Source organism: Dermacentor andersoni, chromosome 6, assembly GCF_023375885.2.
Source record: "Dermacentor andersoni chromosome 6, qqDerAnde1_hic_scaffold, whole genome shotgun sequence".
In the NCBI taxonomy this organism is placed as follows: Eukaryota; Metazoa; Arthropoda; class Arachnida; order Ixodida; family Ixodidae; genus Dermacentor; species Dermacentor andersoni.
In genome coordinates, this window is record NC_092819.1 from 106154789 (window position 1) to 106175715 (window position 20927).

At 45.5% G+C, this 20927-nt stretch overlaps 1 protein-coding gene across 1 annotated transcript in view; it reads left to right on the forward strand.

Annotated features, from left to right (window-relative positions):
- LOC126522330 (glutamate receptor ionotropic, kainate 2-like) overlaps window positions 1-20538 on the forward strand; it is an 84443-nt gene extending 63905 nt beyond the window's left edge. Inside the window, exons 10-15 of the mRNA XM_050171060.2 lie at window positions 3611-3814; window positions 4798-5138; window positions 6681-6879; window positions 12862-13087; window positions 16695-16969; window positions 17933-20538. Coding sequence (XP_050027017.1) covers window positions 3611-3814; window positions 4798-5138; window positions 6681-6879; window positions 12862-13087; window positions 16695-16969; window positions 17933-18100 — 1413 coding nt within the window. The 3' untranslated portion in view covers window positions 18101-20538. The remainder of the gene's footprint in view (window positions 1-3610; window positions 3815-4797; window positions 5139-6680; window positions 6880-12861; window positions 13088-16694; window positions 16970-17932) is intronic.
- The last annotated feature ends 389 nt before the right edge of the window (window positions 20539-20927 follow it).

The following is a 20927-nucleotide window of genomic DNA, read 5'->3' on the forward strand; positions in this document are numbered from 1 at the left end:
AACAGCTGCGTGCCCTATGCGTAATATTTTATCGTACATGGCAGGTCTCCGGCGGCTGCTGCGTATAGCACGGCCGCGCGAGCCCCATCTTGAAAGCGATCTGCGATGCGGGCAGTCGAGGAGTCTACGCGCAGGGGCCGATAGTCTCATGTGCGCTATAGCACCCGTACGCTTGCGTGTCACCCGCTTTTTGCTTCTAAATATCAAATAGATCTAGACAATGAGCATTTTCTTGCGCCTTATAGTGCAATACAATGACCTTTTTATTACGAGTGACTGAGTACTATTGAGATAATTGTAATGAGGAGTGCCTCCGTCATCGGGCTAGTACTTTGAAAAGTCCAGGGGGAGTCTAATCGTGTCCTCCATTTACCTCACTTTCTCGATTACTGAGGCTCCGTTCGCGATAATATCCTTACCTTAGATGTTCTGTACCACTAATCTACCACTTTAACTTTACCTAATATTTGCCTTTAGCCTCCCTTTAAAGCGCGTGAGAAGAGCAGCGTACGAGCATATTGACACGTGTACTTGTTTATCTTTTCCGGATGACCGCCTGTCACCGCCTAACAAATGTCATCGCACAGCGCAGGACGCCCTTGCATGTATCGGGAGTTTCTGGAATGCTATCCGCTGTCTGTCACCGAACCTTGTGTAATCTGATTGCATGTATGCGCGACGCGAATAGTGTAGAACTTTGTGGAAGACACGCGGGTCCCAGCGATTGCTCTAAAACATTCGACGACTGATGTATAAAAGCCGACGCGCTTGACCCGCTGATCAGATTTTGACGATTGCAGACTGTGTTCGCCGCTGTCGCCGTTCTTCAAGTGTAGCCTGTTTTTGTGGGCACTGGTTCGCCCAGTAAAAGTTAGTTTCGTCTTTCACAGAATTGCTACTGTGTTCTTTATGCGTCACTTCCACGTGACAATATTTCCGTCCGTCACAATGGGAAACACCGCAAATTGAAAACAATTCGCTCCCTCGTGCTCCGCAGGAATACTCCGCAGCCAGTGAGCCACAGGGCCGAGTTCTTGACGTTTCATTTTACTCTGAGAAACTCAATGAGCGCGGATGGATGGATGGATGGATGGATGGATGGATGGATGGATGGATGGATGGATGGATGGATGGATGGATGGATGGATGGATGGATGGATGGATGGATGGATGGATGGATGGGTGGATGGATGGATAGATAGATGGATAGATAGTTGGATAGATAGATAGATAGATAGATAGATAGATAGATAGATAGATAGATAGATAGATAGATAGATAGATAGATAGATAGATAGATAGATAGATAGATAGATAGATAGATAGATAGATAGATAGATAGATAGATAGATAGATAGATAGATAGATAGATAGATAGATAGATAGATAGATAGATAGATTTTGTCTCGGGAAATGGTGTACGGTCTAGGCCGTTCGACACTGTTCGAAGAAGACCACGCTCGACCTTATAACAGAGTGACAAAAACACAATGCGCGTCCGATTTTCTATTCAGATTTGCACGAGTCACGCGTGGGTGAGTCTGGCATTCCCACAAAAAATGAAAAAGACTTTTGTAAAAGCCACCCCTAACCCGAGGCGCCTCTGTGAAGTTGCATCACTGTAGGAAAGGTGCTTCTTGTATCTCCATTGCTCGTATACGTTAGCAGAGTCCCTGTGTGTGATGAAAATGATTCGAAACAAGAAAAAGCGTAAAAACAAGAAAAAACATAAAAGTGCCGTCGCGGCCGGTTCAGCGCACTTCTCGGTGGATGTGAGGGACTGCGAAATGAATTGCCTTAGCTAGTGTCCAAATGCACGCACTGTTCTTTCAATTCCACACATCTGTCTTTTCACAAAAATTCGTCACAAACTGCAATACGCAGTTCCTTGAAATCATCCCTGATATCGGTGACCCCGCTATTTAGCTATCTGCTTGGCGATCTCTGGCCGCCGTCCCTGCAGTATACGTCAGTTACTCTTCCCATTATCAACGCTAGGTGCCGATCCTTCCTTGTGTCCCATGTGTCCCACAGGTGTTGCTTGGCCTTCGGTATCACTTCCGTGACCAATTTCTCAGAAAGTGCGCTAATCTGGTCTCCCTCATCTGCACTTACGAGTCTCTTATCACCGGTCCTACTTTATGCATGCTGAAATCTCCCTTCACCCCCCCCCCCCCCCCCGAAGAAAGAAAAAATCTCGACGCTGTTGCTCCTCCTAGTCTCCGGTAACTGCACCTGAAGTCGCAGTGCACCCTTCGCTTTGTTCTCGACTTCTGCAACCGGCACTTCAGTGTTAGGCCCTTCATGACCATCCCTGACGTGTCCGCCACTGCTTTCCGGTGTGGTGGTTTCGGCTTACTGATCTGTTCCCGCTTCGGAGCAGCCCCATTTGCGGTGCTCGCATCGAAGTGTTTACCATTGCTTTGCGGAATGGCGGCCCTCGGCTTCATTTCTACGTTGGCTGGCTTATCGTCTACCACCTTCCTCTGCTGCTGTTCGCAATTGAGTTCCTTTTCTAACTTCCCGACCCGCTTCACTAGCTTAATCTACTCGTGCTGTAGGCGGTCTAGTCGCGACCCTACCACACACATGCTGTAGAAGAAAGGTACGCCCCATTGGCCTCACCTACCGACTCAAACCGCGTTTCTTCCAACGAGTGGGGTTGGTAGCACTCTGTATAACCCACGCCAAGACCCATCCTATCAACCGTTATCTCGTGCTAACAAGACGTTGTATAGCAATAATCATATTTGCGAGAAAACAATTCTAGAAGAACTACTATTATTTGTTACCCATCTATACAAAGGAAGTGAAATCTATACGAAGAAAATACAAAGAAAGTGAAAGAAAAGCTAGGTTGCTCGCTTAGACTCGCACTTCTAAATACGAAATGTGCGAAAAACCAAGTCATAATATACTGCTTTGACGCGCTGCTCCTGCTGCGCTGAGAAGGCAAGTCCTGTTCCTTTTGGCGTCCATGATGATATGATGATGACGACGACGACGACGATGATGATGATGATTATGATGATGATGATGCAATTTAATGACATTTTGCTCTGAAGATTGCTAATATAAATTAGCGCCGCTATATGCTTTACGTTCACAACTACGGAAATGTTTGTAGTTTAGCATTCAACAGAACTAAACCGGGAAAATACTAGGATAGACGCCGCAACATGCTTTCTTAACGAAGCAGAGGCTATTCCTAGAGGCGCCCTACAAGTGCTTACCACGATGACTGTACTATACTGAAACGCCACATTCTCCTCTGGTAATCTCAGTAAGAGGCTATAGGTGCATTTCTGTTAGCATTGACTGACTGCAAGAATTAGCGCAAATCTCACAAGGAAACATGGACGCGATGAGCACAGCGACTATGTGATACATCTATTCACGTAATCTACAGATATATGCACACAGTGCGTACACAGCATATATTCACGTAGTGCGTGTACCTGTTTAATATCCAACTACAACTTTCAGAACCATCCGTCATATCGCGGTTTCCTTAGCCCCCAATTTCCCGCATTCTCTCGTCATTACAGGCTGACGTCTTTGAACACTTAAGTTTGTGGTCCAACTGACGGAGTCTCGGCTGTTTTCGCAGTCGCCGCCGTTCGTGATGCTCAAGGAGGGTGCCGAAAAGCTGGAGGGCAACGACCGCTTCGAGGGCTTCTGCGTGTCGCTCATCGACAAGGTGGCGCACTTGCTGGGCTTTCACTACAGGCTGAACATCATCGCGGACGGCCGCTTTGGCGTCGAACAGGAGCGCGGTCGCTGGAACGGCATGATCGGAGAGCTGCTCGCCGGGGTGAGTGAAGCCTTCCGTCGCATCGCAGAAAGCTAAGTATGGGAGGGTACGGACGTAGAGTGGGCATATATGTGCAAGACCCCAACTTCGCACGACTATAGCTCTAAATTCGCATGACAGCCGTTCACTCAAGTTCGCTATCGGTGCCAAAAAGCCGGTTGGGTGAGTGACCAGAATGCTGACAACTGTGCAAATTTTCGTGTAGACAGGGCAATATTTTTTTTTAACCTCCTTGAGACGGGGAATGTTGGCACGTGCGCGGTGTCGAATCCGCAGTCTCATACGCAGCAACGGAACCCCGTAGCTACTGAGCCAGGCAGGGAGAACCATGACACACAGAAACTTCAAGAAGGGAGAGAGAGAGGGGAGGGGGGGCACGTGCCCGGTATGCCTCTACATAGGGGCTTCCTCCAACCGAGGAAGATTACGGGGAAGGCAGCAGACAAGCTTAACGGGGGCATGTTCCGTAGGGGAAGAGTTTCTATAGCCAAAATTTATGTGAACCGGGAACTGGCTCGATGGTACTGCGGCTGTTTCAGCTTCCTATAAAATCTGCCGACGCCAGCCGCTTTTACTACGGTGGGAATGAGACGCAATTTTGAAGATCAACAGGCGCGTGACAGTTTTATGGCTCGCTACAGCGTCATGAGCTAAGCTTTCTCCAATCCACGTCAGCGTTCGAACGCGCATGGCTGTATACATACAACGTGGAAACGCTTGCCCTCAAGATTAACATAAAGTAGAATCATAGTCTTAGGAGGCTATGATAGAGTGAATTGTGAATGCGGAACGTCACCTATATACAATATATCATTCCTCCGCACGCTAGGTTGTGAGGTGGCGTTGCGGTCACCTTAGAAAGCCCGGGCGTACCCTAGAATCTGGAAGGAGTAAAAAAAAAAACGCGGTAAACGTGGTATCTGGTGTGCCAGGATCGCTCGAGCGTTTCTGCCTGCTAGATGACCGTCTCGCTTTGTCTGCAGAAAGCGGACATGGCGCTGGCCCCGCTGACCATGACCTCCCGGCGAAGCGCCGTGGTCGACTTCACGGTGCCCTTCATGACGCTGGGCATCGGGCTCCTGAACGCGCGCGAGGACGAGACCGTGGCGCACAATTTCCTGAGCCCCTTCAGCGCGGCACTGTGGTGCGCCGTGGTGGCGACCGTGCTCGCGGCCATGCTGCTGCTCAGCCTGGTGGGCCGGCTCTCCCCGCTCGAGTGGCGTCGCATAAGTGACTCGCGCCTCGACACGGACTACACGCTGGGCAACTGCTTCTGGATGCTCTTCAGCGGGCTGACCTTGCAACGCGTCACACTCGTGCCCAAGTGCGTAGAGACCGTTCTGTGTATCTTTGGCAGTCTTTCTTTAACATATCGAAGTGTGTTTTCTGATGGGCTGCATTTACGTGAAGGTAAAGTAAAGAAAAAAAAAGAGAGAGAGAGAGAGAAAGTGAAAGCGTGCACCATGGCTGGAGCACCCCTATGTGTGATTTGTCATGCTTTTACGGCGAAATTATTTTGATGAAATTGTGGTTATATAGTTGCGCTCTTGGATATCTTAAAAATAAGCATAGCGGGTTATTTCAGCGTGCAATATACCGAGAACATTCCACGCCCTTTGCAAACAGCGCAAAAGTCCCTTCTGCCGCAGCTGCGTTGCATCATCATCATCATCATTATCATCAGCCTGGATACGCCTACTGCAGGGCAAAGGCCTCTCCCATACTTCTACAACTACCGCGGTCATGTGCTAATTGTGGCCATGTTCTCCCTGAAAACTTCTTTATCCCATCCGCCCACCTAACTTTCTGCCGCCCCCTGCTACGCTTCCCTTCTCTTGGAATGCAGTCCGTAACCCTTAATGACCATCGGTTATCTTCCCTCCTCATTACATTTCTTTTTCTCGATTCCAACTAAGATGTCATTAACTTGCGTTTGTTCCCTCACCCAATCTGCTCCTTTCTTATCCCCTTAACCTTACGTCCATCATTCTTCTTTCCATAGCTCGTTGCGTCGTCCTCAATTTAAGTAGAATTCTTTTCGTAAGCCTCCAGGTTTCTGCCCCGTAGGTGAGTACTGGTAAGACACAGCTGCTATACACTTTTCTTTTGAGCGATAATGGCAACCTGCTGTTCATGACCTGGGGATGCCTTTTAAATGCATCCCAGCCTATTCTTATTCTTCTGATTATTTCATTCTCATGATCCGGATGCGCGGTCACTACCTGCCCTAAGTAGATGTGTTACCTTACCACTTCCAGTGCCTCGCTACCTATCGTAAACTGCTGTTCTCTTCCGAGACTATCAAACAATACTTTAGTTTTCTGCAGATAATTTTTTAGGCCCACCCTTCTGCTTTGCCTGTCCAGGTCAGTGAGCATGCATTGCAATTGGTCCCCTGAGTTACTAAGCAAGGCAATATCATCAGCGAATGGCAAGTTACTAAGGTATTTTCCATTAGCTCTTATCCCCAATTCCTCCCAATACAGGTCTCTGAATACCTCCTGTAAACACGCTGTGAATAGCATTGGAGAGATCGTATCTACCTGCCATGACGCTCTTCTTTATCGAGATTTTGTTGCTTTCTTTATGGAGGACTACGGATTACGGCATCATTGATATCTCAGATATATTGTGCATAGCAGTGCAGAATAGAAACCGCAGTTCCTAACGAAAAGCCATCGCCTGAAGCGTATCTAGAAGCAATAACAATGTAGAAATGGCTTTTAACTAATTTATAAACGTACCTCATTCCATGGTTACCTCGTTCGAACGTTTTGCTGTTGAAATCGAACCGAACTTGCTTAAGATTTATGCGTCGCTTCGAATGCCAGGTAGTCAGTCATTATTGGCAAACTGACGCGTGCAGGGCCACGTCCACCGTGGTGGCGATGGTGTCGTGGTGGCTCTTCTCTCTGGTGGTGATGGTGGCGTACGCGTCGGTGCTGGGCGAGTTCATCATACGCTACCGTGACCGACCCACGCTCGACAGCCTGGACGACCTCCTCCGCCAGAAGACGATCAATTACGGAACGCTGCACCAGGGCTCCACGCACGACTTCTTCAGGGTGCGCCGATCGGGAGCTCTAGCCCGATGTATACATATTTGCATCAATACAGGGTGTGTCGCGTAACTTGTGCTAAAATTTAAACATACGGGAGTGCTCCTAGCTCGGAAGAACCAATATAATGTGCTTTGCCGTTGCTTGGAGCAAGTCAGATTATTTTAATGCAAAGCATTCTTTGCAAACTTCAGGCGCAAACTTTCAGGTGTTTTCCGTTGCCCTATACGTGCTACATTAAACTTTCTGCCCAAGCCTGAAAGACGCCCGCAAGAGCACATGAGAAGTGCCGCGCGAACAGTCCCGCAGCATTTGTTTGTGTTCTTCGAGCTTTCTTTAACGCTTGGGAAAAAAAAAAACATTTTATGTAGCACGTATTGAGAAAGCGAAAGGTGGATTGGGAATAGTTCATGATGCCTTACAATCTTCTGATTGACAATTTTGATCTGGCTATAATATTTGCGAAGTTAATTATTAATAAAAATCACCGCCCAATCACTCCGTACAGACGGTTAATGGGCGAAGCTTAAACGCACGGCCCCGGTGTTTATCACTGGGTTAATCCCAACGGCTCATTAAACGAGGGATTGGCAGGCTGCCGGATCTTCGATACGCAGTTGCTGCTTGTGCTCGGCTGCACGAGCCTGTTCTTGCACCCGGGCTACAACATGGGCACGACGTAGACGAGCTCGTACCCAGTTCTACTCGCCGCGTCGCTGATCGAAAGCTGCCTGTTCCTCACGAGTACGTATGATACGTGGTCTATCCATTTCGGGGCCGAAGAGAAACTGCTGCGCGCGCACTCGGCAGCGACGCAGGGCAACGACGTTACTATTGGCGCAGCTAATCCAACACCAGCCAGGTAGCACAAGGCCTTTTCCCTCCGATCCACGAAGCCATGTTACCTGGCCCGAATTCCGTAGAATCTAATGAGGATGCTCCCGAGTAGGCAACAGTGATTTTGACGTCACCACTTTCGTCACGCCAGCATTGTCTATGAAAATTTCAAGCCAGGTAGCATGACGTCATGGATTGGAGTAAACAGGCCTAAAGAGAACTTCTTGCTGGGCAAGTTGGTATTGATTCATTATACCTATTTTTAAGGTGTCAAAAAACAACACACAGCACACAAAAGAGGACAACGGGACAGTGCGCTCTGTCCCGTTGTCCTCTCTTGTGTGCTGTGTGTTGTTTTTTGGCGCCTTAAAAACAGGTATAAAGAAACAGGCCTTGCGCTATCTAAGTTGTGTTGGCTAATCGTGCGCCTCTATTTCTTTCTCCTTCTTTATTTCGCTCATGCGCATGCGGTTGCACCGGAGGAGATTTCGGTGTACAGGTGACCGACATACGGACGGACGAATCGGCTAGCCATAGCTAATTTGCAGTAGAACTAATTATGTAACTGGGCAAAATTCTTGCATATCATTTTCTTGCAGTCTGAGGCTCCACTGCACCAGGCGTCCCGAAGGGATTTTTAAGTTCGCTAGCTAACACAACGCGTGATCGTGGCTTACAACTTTGAACGGCCTGCTATACGTATAGGCGGAATTTTGTTGCAGCCCAAATGATGGCGAGGCATTACTTTTTGGTTGTAGAATAATTGACTTCCGCTTTTGACACCCACCGGCTAGCGTAAGCTATCACCCGTTAAAGTCCGTCGCTCCTTTGGACTAGGACGGTGCTGAGGCTCAGGATAGTGTCGTCAGTATGGATTTCTGTATCGGCGTCTTGATGGTGGATAGGTCGAAAGAAATTTCTGTCCGTCGGGCGAGTTGCAGCCAAGGTGCATGGGATGAATGCCGACACTCGCCAAATCTTCGCGTACGATGGTTTGAATAAAAAAATACTGCCGGTTGAGACTCACCGTAAATACGAGCCTGAGAAATAGATGGAGACGTGGCCGTAATCTCATGATGCACAAGACAGCTCAAGTTATAACACCGCCGCTACCTCGCCCGATGAGGTAGCGGTGGTGTTAGGGAGCCGCACGAACTGTTGAAGTTGAATTTTGTTTCTATTGAAGAAACAGAAGCAAGAGCAAAAGACTACTAGGGCCTGACAAAGACCTTATGAACGGTCATGCCTGACACGACCACTCTTCGTTGCTTTAAGTGTAAAAATTATTTTATGATGTCGTCAACGGCCTAGCAGTTCTTATTATGAGTAAATCGAAGGTGGCGTCGGCGACGCTTTTAAGAATGCGGCTGACTTCGTCAGCTTCGGCAGTTTGTCGTCGACCCGCCGACACAGCGTTAATACATCGTGAATATACAGGATGTACGGCTCAGTAGATGTTTGAGCCCGGCACCAAAGTTGCTTCTAGGCGGCTTGCTTACGCCCGACTGGTTTCCCGAAGAGCATTTGCAGTTCTTGCTTGCAGGTGTCCCAATTAGTCAATTCCTCCTTGCGTGTTTGGAACCAAAGACGGGGCCGTTCACTAGAGGTAGTAGGTGACGTTGGCCAGCATGATAGTTGGGTTTCAGCGGTTGTTCTTGCGGACCCAGCCGTATTCGGTCATCGACGTTCATGGTGTCAGTACCGGAGAAGATGTCAGAGTCTTGGAGTTAGGTCAGGACAACAAATGTTGAGGTAGCCGAGGCTGAACCAGCACACCTTCCAGCTGACATTGTCTAATGGCACACAAGATATCAACTGCGAAGTTCCATGGTGGGTTTCCGCTTAGCCCACGCTTCCGCCATTGATGTTACAGGGAGATTTCGGACGTGGGGTTTACTTGCACTACTGGGCTTTAAAGATGGCGAGAGGGGCCACAACAACGAAGATGGAGATGGGGATGGAGAGCTCAGATGTTAGTGGCGCATGCTCACTCGGGCGTTGGCTAAGAACCAAGTAGTTCAACACACAAAAGATAAGAAAAGCGAAATGTAAAAAATGCCAACAAAGTTTGTAAATAGGTAGTTGATGAATAATTGTACAAGACTGGTAACTCATGATTTCATTGGAATGAAGGAATAAATCAAAGCAATAACACAGCTAATCGAAATCGACTTCGCAGAAAAATAGCTAAGCCTTAAGTTCTGATATTATAGTTGCAATCCCATTTGCCCGGCAATAAAATCCCGGATGGCATCACCAACCTTCCTGTGGTTGCACCTAAAGGTCTAGGAATCCAAAAGATAGCAAAATTTCAACATTTAAGTCTAGTATAAGGGGGCTTCTAAGGTTCGTTTTCGCAAATTAGAGTATCTTTGGTAATCAATGATGAAATGATCTACTGTTTCTTTTTCCCCACAAAAGGAGCAGTTCGGCGAAGGAACCAGACAAGCTCTGGGCAGGTTAAAATTTAGAAATGGAATTAGACAGCGTAGTTTAGTGATTGCGACAAGTGCTGAAGCTCTGAGGATGTTGTAAAATTCAGGCAGCATTATTTGTCTCTGATCTGTAGCTCCTGTAATGAAAGCTGATGCAGGTAGTATTTGGATAACCAGATCATTCAGGCACGCTTTCCCCCATGTAATCTGCCAATTCGTTTAGAAATAGACCACTATGCTCGAGCACCCAATGCAATATAATCACAAGTAAATGAGGAGGCACTAATGACTTGAAAGCTCGTAAAACCTGGGAGTCACGAGAAGCAGTGAACGAGAATCGCAGACAGAAAACCCATCACGACCACTGCGGAACGAATTGACGTACTTACTTTATGGTGGCCTAGACGTACCGTTAAAACTTATGCTAGAAAGGTAGTTACGAAATCTGGTAGGCAAAGAGAAAACAATCGTAAATATGCAAAAAAAGTCCAATGCCGCACTTTTCTGCGCTTCAGATAGATAGATAGATAGATAGATAGATAGATAGATAGATAGATAGATAGATAGATAGATAGATAGATAGATAGATAGATAGATAGATAGATAGATAGATAGATAGATAGATAGATAGATAGATAGATAGATAGATAGATAGATAGATAGATAGATAGATAGATAGATAGATAGATAGATAGATAGATAGATAGATAGATAGATAGATAGATAGATAGATAGATAGATAGATAGATAGATAGATAGATAGATAGATAGATAGATAGATAGATAGATAGATAGATAGATAGATAGATAGATAGATAGATAGATAGATAGATAGATAGATAGATAGATAGATAGATAGATAGATAGATAGATAGATAGATAGATAGATAGATAGATAGATAGATAGATAGATAGATAGATAGATAGATAGATAGATAGATAGATAGATAGATAGATAGATAGATAGATAGATAGATAGATAGATAGATAGATAGATAGATAGATAGATAGATAGATAGATAGATAGATAGATAGATAGATAGATAGATAGATAGATAGATAGATAGATAGATAGATAGATAGATAGATAATATTTTGAATGTGCCTCAACAGCCATTGGCCTAAACGAGCGCACACTAGGTCAGATACAAACACCAGGACATGAACCAGACACATTATAGAAAAAAAAGGAAAATCACAAAGACAATATAGACAATAAAACAATAATCCAAAAAGAGCGATGAAAAACAGCAGCTTAGGCAAATATGTCCGCGCTATGAAAGGATAGATTATAGGTGACCAGCAAACGAGTCATGGGACAAATTGCATGCATCTCAGGATAAAATGTGTCACAGCATTTGGCGGCTTTTGTACGAGGCCCACGAAATTGCAGTGACGTCAATAACTGGTCACAATCAATAGAGTCACGCACAATTTTATGAAGGAGCTGCATGTCACGCACAAGTCCCCTGTCACGAAGAGTAGACATACTGAGGTCTGCTAAGAGAGAATCATAGTTATAAAAACGACGGTGACCCATATATATATATCATACAGTATGCGTACGAATTGACCGTGAACATTTTCCGATCCGACTGGAATAGCTAACGGAGACGTCATTCCAGGCTACTGACGCAAACTCGAGGCGTTGTCTCAGGAGAGCAGAGTAAACAGTACGCATACACTAGTGCCGATGAGATTGTCTTGTTAACCTAGAAATAATACCAAAATGTCTCAATGCGCGCAAAACAATTGAAGACACATGCAACCGAAAATTTAGCTTTGAGTCAACAATAACAGCAAAGTCTCGCACATGGGCAGCACCAGATATTTTCCCGCCAAGAAAAGTATAATTAAACCTAATTGTGTCGTGTTTCCTAGCAACATATAAAAAGTATCATAATGTTCAATTAAGCCTATTCATCAAGCGCCATTTATCGATGTTGATTGGTAAGCGTCAATGGCAATAGCTGTCCTGATGTGCATGTACAAAAAACAATTTTTTAATATAGATCTTAACATGCTGCAAGATAGTACCTTTGCATTTTTAGGGAAAATATCATCGAATTATTCTTTAAGGAAGTGGCGTCGTAACAAACAGGAGTCACCTCACGAAATTGGACACTTAACTGAGCTGGGAGGGTACGCATAAATATAATTCGCCTGCTGGTTTTAACAGAGGGTGTGAAATTAAGTCATATCCGAAGAGCAGTTCTGTGAGACTGCCCACGCTAACCATGAGTAAGGCATAGTGCTATATCACTAGAAATAAAAAAAAATATAGTTAAAGAAATATTGCACTACAGTGCGTTATGTCGTTGACTGAAGCCTGTTGTATTCATGTTCTATAAAAGGCTTTCTATAGTTGTTTATGCCCTTTTGAAAACTATAGTTGGCCTTGGGAGTAGATAAGCAAACAGCGCGTTACAGTAGTTAGAGTGACAAAAATAAATTGTGTGGGTTCTTGCTTCGTAAATATTTCATGTCTGCTATATTGTGCACATTTGAAATTTTCGTTGATGTTACTATGTGATATACGTCAACTAATCGGAGGTGGCAGCTATGGTTCATCAACTTCCTGACCGATGGCTAGGCACTACTACGTGCTGTGTGGTTGACCAGAAAATTTTGTTTGTGCATACGCGCTACAAGCGTAATTTGATTTGCCCTACTGATCGTGATTGTCTTTTCTTTTTATCTCCGCCGTCCTGCGCAGCGCTCAACCTTCCCGCAGTACATGAAGCTCTGGCAGGGCATCCAAAGCCAGGGCCACGATGCGTTCGTGAACAGCTACGCCGCGGGCCTGGATCGCGTCATGGGCGGCTCGTACGCCATGTTCATGGAGTCGCCCGCCCTCGAGTACCTCGAGAGTCGGTACTGCGAGGTGGAGAAAGTGGGGGAAATCATCGGCTCCTCGGGCTATGCCCTCGCCCTGCCCAAGGGTACGTGTGCCTTGATGCGGACTAAACAACGAATCGTAAGAAGTACCAACAAATCGTTCATTCATCTACTTTGTGATAGCGGTGTCTTCCATCCGCTGTCTAATTCCATCTGTTATTAGAAATTCAAACAAGGCAGGTATTCCTAGAAAGACGAGGACCTGAAAGGGACAAAGAACGGTCACACTAGGGGACCTAACGTTTCGGCAAGGAGAGCTGTCTTCGTCGAGGCGAGGAATAAAAATATCTTTGGCGAAAGGACGGCTACATAGATATCTCCGGTACAACCGGTATTATTCATTCTATAGGTTAGAGTTTGTTTCAAAACAAAATGGACTTATACAGGAAAACCACGCTGCCAAAACAGAAACCAGAGAGCAATGCTAAGATGAGCTGTATGTGTGAACAAAGGTTCTGATGTAATGTAAATGTCAGTCGTACCGCGAGAGGAGCTTTGGTAAGCCGAATAAATAAATAAATAAATAAATAAATAAATAAATAAATAAATAAATAACGAGATACGCAATAACAAAAACCGGGGTTCTAGTTCTTACACAGGCGCCTGGTGACCTCATGAAATTCAGACAGCGTCTGCTAGGGACAAATTAATCAATTACTTAATAGTTTGTCGATGAACGAAGACTATATTGTGTTATAAAAGGTACGAGGATACTGAATCTAAAGAGTGTTTAGGTTTTTTTTTTTTTTCATGGAAGAAAACTACTTCAGACATGCGAAAAGAGTTTCAAGGCCATGACACCATACTAAGTGCTGGCGCTGTGGATTAGGAGTAAAGATCACACATGAAACCTTGGCCATTTATTTTCTCCGTTAATACCGAACCCTTTGCCGTCATATAAAAAGAAATCGAGTCTCTAAGAAATGATTGATAATGCGAGATCAGACGAAGTGTTGCGCTTTAGCGTGCGTGTAGATGATCATTTCTACTACTTGCGCTGACTGCTTCACAGTAACAAAAAGCACACTGACACACAATTGGTTTTTCATGGCTGTGAATTATTTATTGAAAGAACAGTAGAGATGAACTGTTGTTAACTAACTAGCCTTCTAGTTGTGCTTAAAGGAACGATGACATGGTCATCCGACTATTCTCAGTGTATCCTTGTAACGAGAGTACAGGGCTCAATATTATTATACAAAAAGAACTAGGCTCTCAGCGCACGCTTCAGCTTGAAATTTCGATTTGAAATCGCTGCATATAAACCCCTCCCACCAGCAGCGACGGCCATCTCGGCATGGTCTGTGTGACGTCAGGAAATTAGAGGCCACTGCTGTGTCGTTTGCTTTGGAACATTTCTAGACCCCATCGATCGTTTTGCTCGGTACGCTCTGGCCCCCAATGGTGCAGCAGGCGCCAAGAAGCACATGCAAAAACAAAACAGGGAATGACGGCCGTGACGTCTTTCCCGGTCCTGCAGTTCAGGTGTAGTACACGAAACCATGGCCTTCGAGATCAGCTTTTGTGACCCGAAAGAGCCCTTTCCGGGAGTGTCAATCCATTGCTTCACCAGTCAGCGTTGTCACACTGCTGTAGGATTCAACTGTGACATCGAAAAATTTATATAGAAATTTTCAACTGCGCTGAATGCACTCAAATATTGCCAGCTTTCTATGGGTCGCGTACGGTTCAACACGCAATGCGTAATTCAACCTCGAATATATGGTCTCACAGCCCAGCTGTGTACATTCATCAGTGTGTCTCTTGTGCTCGTTTGACTGCTGCACGGGGAATCATCATAAGCATTTGCCGCTGAAGCTATGCCACGTGATTTCTGTTGTAACGAATGAACATTTAGCTAGGGCAGGCGCTTGCGAGAACCAGTCTAGAGGAGGTCCAGCATTGTTGCTAATCGGAGCAGGGAGGGGACATAAACCACACAAATGTGCTATAATTGTGATGGAAAGTAGGGGTGTTCGAATATACTAAATTTCTAATATAAATTGAACAGTTATTGTTGCTATTCAATTCGAGAATTCACTATCCCAAGCTATCGAATATTCATTCCGTTCGAATACTAAGAGAGAGAGAGAGAGAGAGAGAGAGTAAACGTATTTATTTAGCACCTACTACTGTGCCTTATGGCTCCAGAACGACCGTGATATGTGATACCGGTGTTCCCTGGAAGGTTAGGGAGAGGGCAGGCCAGAGAGTGAGGCAGCTGTAAATGAAATTGGGTTATGGCGGCAAGGTATCTTCGACGAAAATCGGGCTTTGAGGCATGTTTGAGAGTGAGGTCAATACTAAGAGTGACAACAACAGTTTCTTTTTTCATTCTGCAGGCTGAAAGTATCATGCAAGGGGAGAATATTTGGAATGATTCTGCTGCAGAGAGAGAGAGAGAAATAGAAGATAGGAAAGGCAGGGAGGTTAACCAGACGCACGTCCGATTCTGCTGCAGGATAACTGAGCTTGGTGCGCAGACGACCCGGTTCATGAGCGAATGTAAGAAGATAACATGAGCACATGTTTACAGTCGTTAAAGAAGCATGCCTAGCCTTGGGCAGCCTTCAGGCCTGCTGTCTTGATATAGCCAAGCTATTTATCAAATGGCCAATACACCCACGTTTGAGTTCCTTCAAACTATTTTCAGTTTTGTGATAGTACGCTTAGCTCGTTCAACGAGCACTACACCTTATGACGCGCTTCTAGTGACGTGTTTTTTTTTTGTTTCGTTTCATTACAGCTGCGGTCATTGTGTGCAAGATACGATAACATTTCCGTTGTTTCTCAATTCCAAGCTTCTTTATTGACCTGACATCAAGTTGGTAACAGCATTACATGTGAACCAAGGTGTGCATGAGCCGCAGCCTGTGGGAATTGAGAAAGATTAACAATGGGAAGGAAGAATATGACATTCTAATCTATTCATCTCGTCCCCTCGCTCCATTACACAATATTTTTTTTATTCCAAAGTTACACGTATTTATGTTCTTTCTTTAACTTATTAAGTGAGCTTACCAATATGCGATTCCTGGTGCATTCCTCATTATGGGTAAGTGCCACATTAGAAAGGTGCATCATCATCATCATCATCATCATCACCACCTATGTAGAATTAATATGTTGAGTAGGCTAGCCTTTATCTACCGCAAAAAGCTTAATTTGTTTATTTTAAATGTGCGGTGAACAATACACAAGTATGTTTGTTTCGAGCAGGTAGCTGCCATAGAGAATACCCCGCGTTCTATGTCCGGAGGGTGTCCTGGACGAGCCTTCGCCCAAGACGAGCGCCCGGCATAGAACGCTGGATAGACTGCCCTTACTGCCGTTCACTATTGCACTACCTCCACAAAACAAATTTGTGAATCTTTTAACACACATGTATTAAGGGTAAAGACACGCGTCAAAATATATACAGCGTTACGTTTGTCAAATAACGTAACTAAGCATGTTTTTTTCATACAGACTTCTCGGAACATTTGTATTTCACTTTGCTTAGGAATGAGAAAGATTCGGTATACGATTTTATATTTCAAGGTCACTTGTTTCAAGTGTTCGTACCTTAGTCGAACCTTAGTCGTACCTTAGTCGTACCTTAGTCGTACCCGTAACAGAGAATGATTGCCCGGGCACGATCGCCTGTCGCAGGCAGCGCGTTCCGGTCGGAGGTGTCGGCGGCCATCATCCGTCTGAAGAGCGACGGCACCCTGCAGCTGCTTCGCCACTACTGGTGGCACGAGCAGGGTGCGATCAACTGCCCTCGTGAGCAGCCCGTGTACCGTCCCACCCCGTTCACAGTGCGCTTCGGCCGCCTCAGCCTGGTTTTCGTCTTCCTCCTGCTGGGACTCGTCATCACCATGCTCGTCATGCTCTTTATCTTTGTGCGCGGACACGCGCAGAAGAACCTCAGCGCCGAGTCCATGGTTAGTGGACACTACGCCATAGCAAAGTATATTACGATAAGTTCTAAAGTCAATCCAGTTGCACTTACTGCCTCTCATATTATATATATATATATATACATATATATATATATATATATATATAGATATATAGATATATATATAAATTTATGACCTCTAAAGTGCTTCTGCTGATGTTACCTTCAAATTTAACATTACTCTAACATCAGTTACAGCGTGGCTTTTACCTTTGGGTGTAAAATTGTACGCCTTACTAAATGTTACCATGCTAAGAGCAGAGAACGAATACGTCAGAAAGTAGGAAACTACAAGGTCACCATATCAGACCTACTGATAACATCGTTACAGGCCATATAGATTCGTTGAGTTTCTCCACCTTCAACGAAACTTTTGACTGCGTAAAAAACTGAGTTTCATATATTGCATAGCGCAGCCTCCGTGCAAATCTTTACGTTACAAGTAGGAGTGAAAGTGTCGCGAAAATCATTGCAATGTAGACGCTTTTGGCGCCGAAACTGAAAAAAAAAAGGAATCGTCATCATTACCGTACGCCAGAAGCGACACGTCACCGAGAACGCGCGGCTCTGAGGCATGGCTTTCGATCCTAGGTGGCCATTACAGCTACCCGTGCCTCCCTGATAAACCTCGGGTCGACGGGCTCGTAATTACGTCATATCCGTTAACCAACAGGGGCACGCGTCGTCTGCTTAGGGGCTGTTTAAAAGCTGCTTCGAAGCACTTTCGTCCAGGCGTACCAAAGACAACCTGTCTCGTCGAAACGAATATCAGTGCCGGATCGAGACGACCTCCTTCATTGTTCAGTTTTAGTTCCTTTGATTCGAGTCTCAATCTACCAAGCAACCTTTGGCTTGACCTTGCGACTGTCCGAATCTTGCGTTAGCGCTGTTTTGTTCTTTTGATATAACGTGTCGATGACTGGCGCATTCCTTTCGTGCTGCGCAGAGTGCCGTCTGGAACACCCTGGTGGAAGAACTGCGCGCGGCGATGCTGTGCCGCAAGGAGAAGCGGGCCAAGGAGGAAGAAGACGCGGCCAAGGACCAGGAGGCGGCCACGACCACGACGCAGCCGCAGCAGCCCACCGTCACCACTCCGAATGACACCGCTCCGTGAACTACCGCGTGGCGCTGGACATTGGGCTTGCGCCATTCGGGGCGCACGAGGCAGCGCAACAGATCAGTGGCCGGTCCGTGGCACTCGCCGGTCTCGTCGCATCACACTTCGCAGAGCTCGCATTCGTCCTCACAGAACGGTCCGCTTCTGAATTGCGAAGCCAAGGTCCTTGCCCGAATGAGTTTTCCTTTTCTTTTGCCTCTATTGAGCCGTTTTGCCATCTGCTACAATGAAGTATTTCGTCGCATAGGCTTATACGCCGATAAAACATTTCAGTCGGCTTCATTTCGTTTAATTTCCAGCCAAACAGAATTGTGAGTATCAGTACATGAAATGAAAATTAGACGAAAATGTGTTCTCCCGGTCATGATAAACAGCGGCGCGTCAACGTGGCGATACGAAGAAGCCGACGAAAGCACGCGGTGTTGCGCAGTTTTCTGCCGAGGCTGTCGGGTATGCAAATAAGGAAGACGAAAAGCCTTCTGCTATGCCGCGCACTTCAACACGTTGTTACAGCGATCTGCGTTAAAGATACTCCGTTAATCCGAATTGCCTGGCCATGTATTCACTTCATTAAACTTTCTTAAAGCTGAGCCTCAGATGGCTAAACGGATTTGCAATATCCCTTCAGAACCTACGCTAACATATCAGCGCGGATGTTCTACCAGATTGGGAGGTGCATTTTCATCAATCACAGCGCTGACTGTTCTCTCGGCAAACTGCGTCGTAAATTTTGTTTTTGGGACTACTTCGTACTGAAAGAATTCAGTAGTGTCGGTCATGAGAAGCTAAGCAGCCGCCAGAGAAAGCAAGCAGTGGACTTCGCAAATGTTCACATCTGGACATTTTTAATGAAATGCAGAAAGGAGACAGACTGTGAGAAAATAGTTAATATTTAATAACAGAGGATGAGAATGTATGAGAGGTCACATAGTTCTTTTGTCTTTTCCTTAGATAAACGATGACGTCCAAGTTCACTAGTGTGCGTGCCTTTCGGTCTCGGAGGTCATGGATGAACATGCCAGTCAAGGGAAACAGGAAAAGGACAAAGAACATGAAATGTCAACACTGAGACAAAAACTAGTCATAATTAGACCGTGCCCAACAACTCCACAGCAATGGTTATTGAAATTTAAGAACATTTCCTTCTTCGAGTGGCTGTGAAAACTCGTTAGGGCGTTACAACTTCACAGACTTCTAAACGCTGTCATGTGCTGAAGACATTGCAGCCTAGCCGAAACGGCGCTCACGTTACAATTAATTTGGCCAAAACACGCTTAGCGTCGGAATGAAATGATGTCAAGTAAGTGACAGGGGAAGCAAAGTGAGATTTTATTCGACCTTTGCAGAGTGAAGCGCTCGTGATATCAGCTGATGTCCCAAAACACCTTCCGCAGTCTGCCGCCTCATCTGGCGCTAGTAAATTTCTTAATTTGGGCTCGTAACATTGTGAAATGTTGAAGTTCAAGTCGCAATCATTACGTCATGTACTCGGTCACCTTGGCAGCGTGCCCGAAGGTTACTGCGCGGTGCAATGCGAATTGTTTCTGCTAGCTGTGCAATAACAGCGCAACGCGACAGACGTGATTCCAGAGAAGCTTTTTTTTTACCATCGACGTGTTGTAGCTCCGGCTTTGCTTTCAATATCGTAAGCTTCCCAAAGCAGGCAAATACATGATGGATCTCGTTTTTTTCCCTTCAGTCAGCGATGAGGCTTGTGATATGCAAAATCAGTGCGTGTTCGAGTTTATTCTTCAAGCATTTTCATGGTAGGTAGCAATCTTCGACAAGCTAGTCGTCTATTTGCGTATTTTATATTGTTACTTAGCGGTTTCTCCTGTTGCATTACAAGAAAACACAACTTGTCAGACACGGGGCTGTGGTGAATATTGGGTCCCTGCTGCATATTTCAGTTCTCATAAAACAGCATTAGAATGGTTATTTGGTTCCTCGAAGAAAATGATAATGAGGAAGGAATATGCTCGTCATTCGGCAGATTTTCTTGGCCGTAGCTTATACGTAGTTTGAATGGTTAGGTGTAATAGTTCGCTCTTTTAATTTAGATAGGTTTAATGGTTACACAGCTTCATCAAGGACTTCTATTCGCTTAGATTGGCGTCTCATAAGTTACACTAACAGAATTTCCCACTTCTAGCATTAATTCGCGACTTCGTTTTTCAAAGATCACTCATTTTCCACAAACCTATTCATTCGATCGGAGCAGCTATTTACACGACTAAATAGCATGAAATTCAGGTATTCGGGATTGTAGCTGATCACCGCTCGCAACTGGAGAAGACGCAAGACATCAAATGAAGAATTGTCATGCGTCCGAGTGCCGATATGACTTTTCATCGTTTGCACATGTGTACGGATGGCTTAGCGCAAGTTATGTAAAGTTAGTTTGACAATAAAAACACTCGTCGAAAAGTGCGCAACCAGTTCTTTCCCTACGATACGAAGCGTGACCAGGCACAATATTCTTTAAAAAAATTGTGCAGATCTCACGCATGCACTGTGGGAATGCGGAGCGTTTTGCAGGCAGCTGGAAATGGAACATCATTTGAGGTTCCGCAAATCGTTACCAGGTTGACCAGTATACTCATGTAAACTCAGTATTTGTGTGTGTGACGAGATTACAGTGAACAAGAACGCGAGAGTGCGTATGGGAGACGACAGCAGCAAGACGGCGACGACGGTAAGTACGATTGCACGATTTCTACAAGCAATCGAAACCATGTGAACAAACGGCACGGAGGTGCCAGATGGTCAAGAAGCGCAGAAGCTAAATGTTCCTTGAGGGCAGCACGTGAAATCACATGCAGGT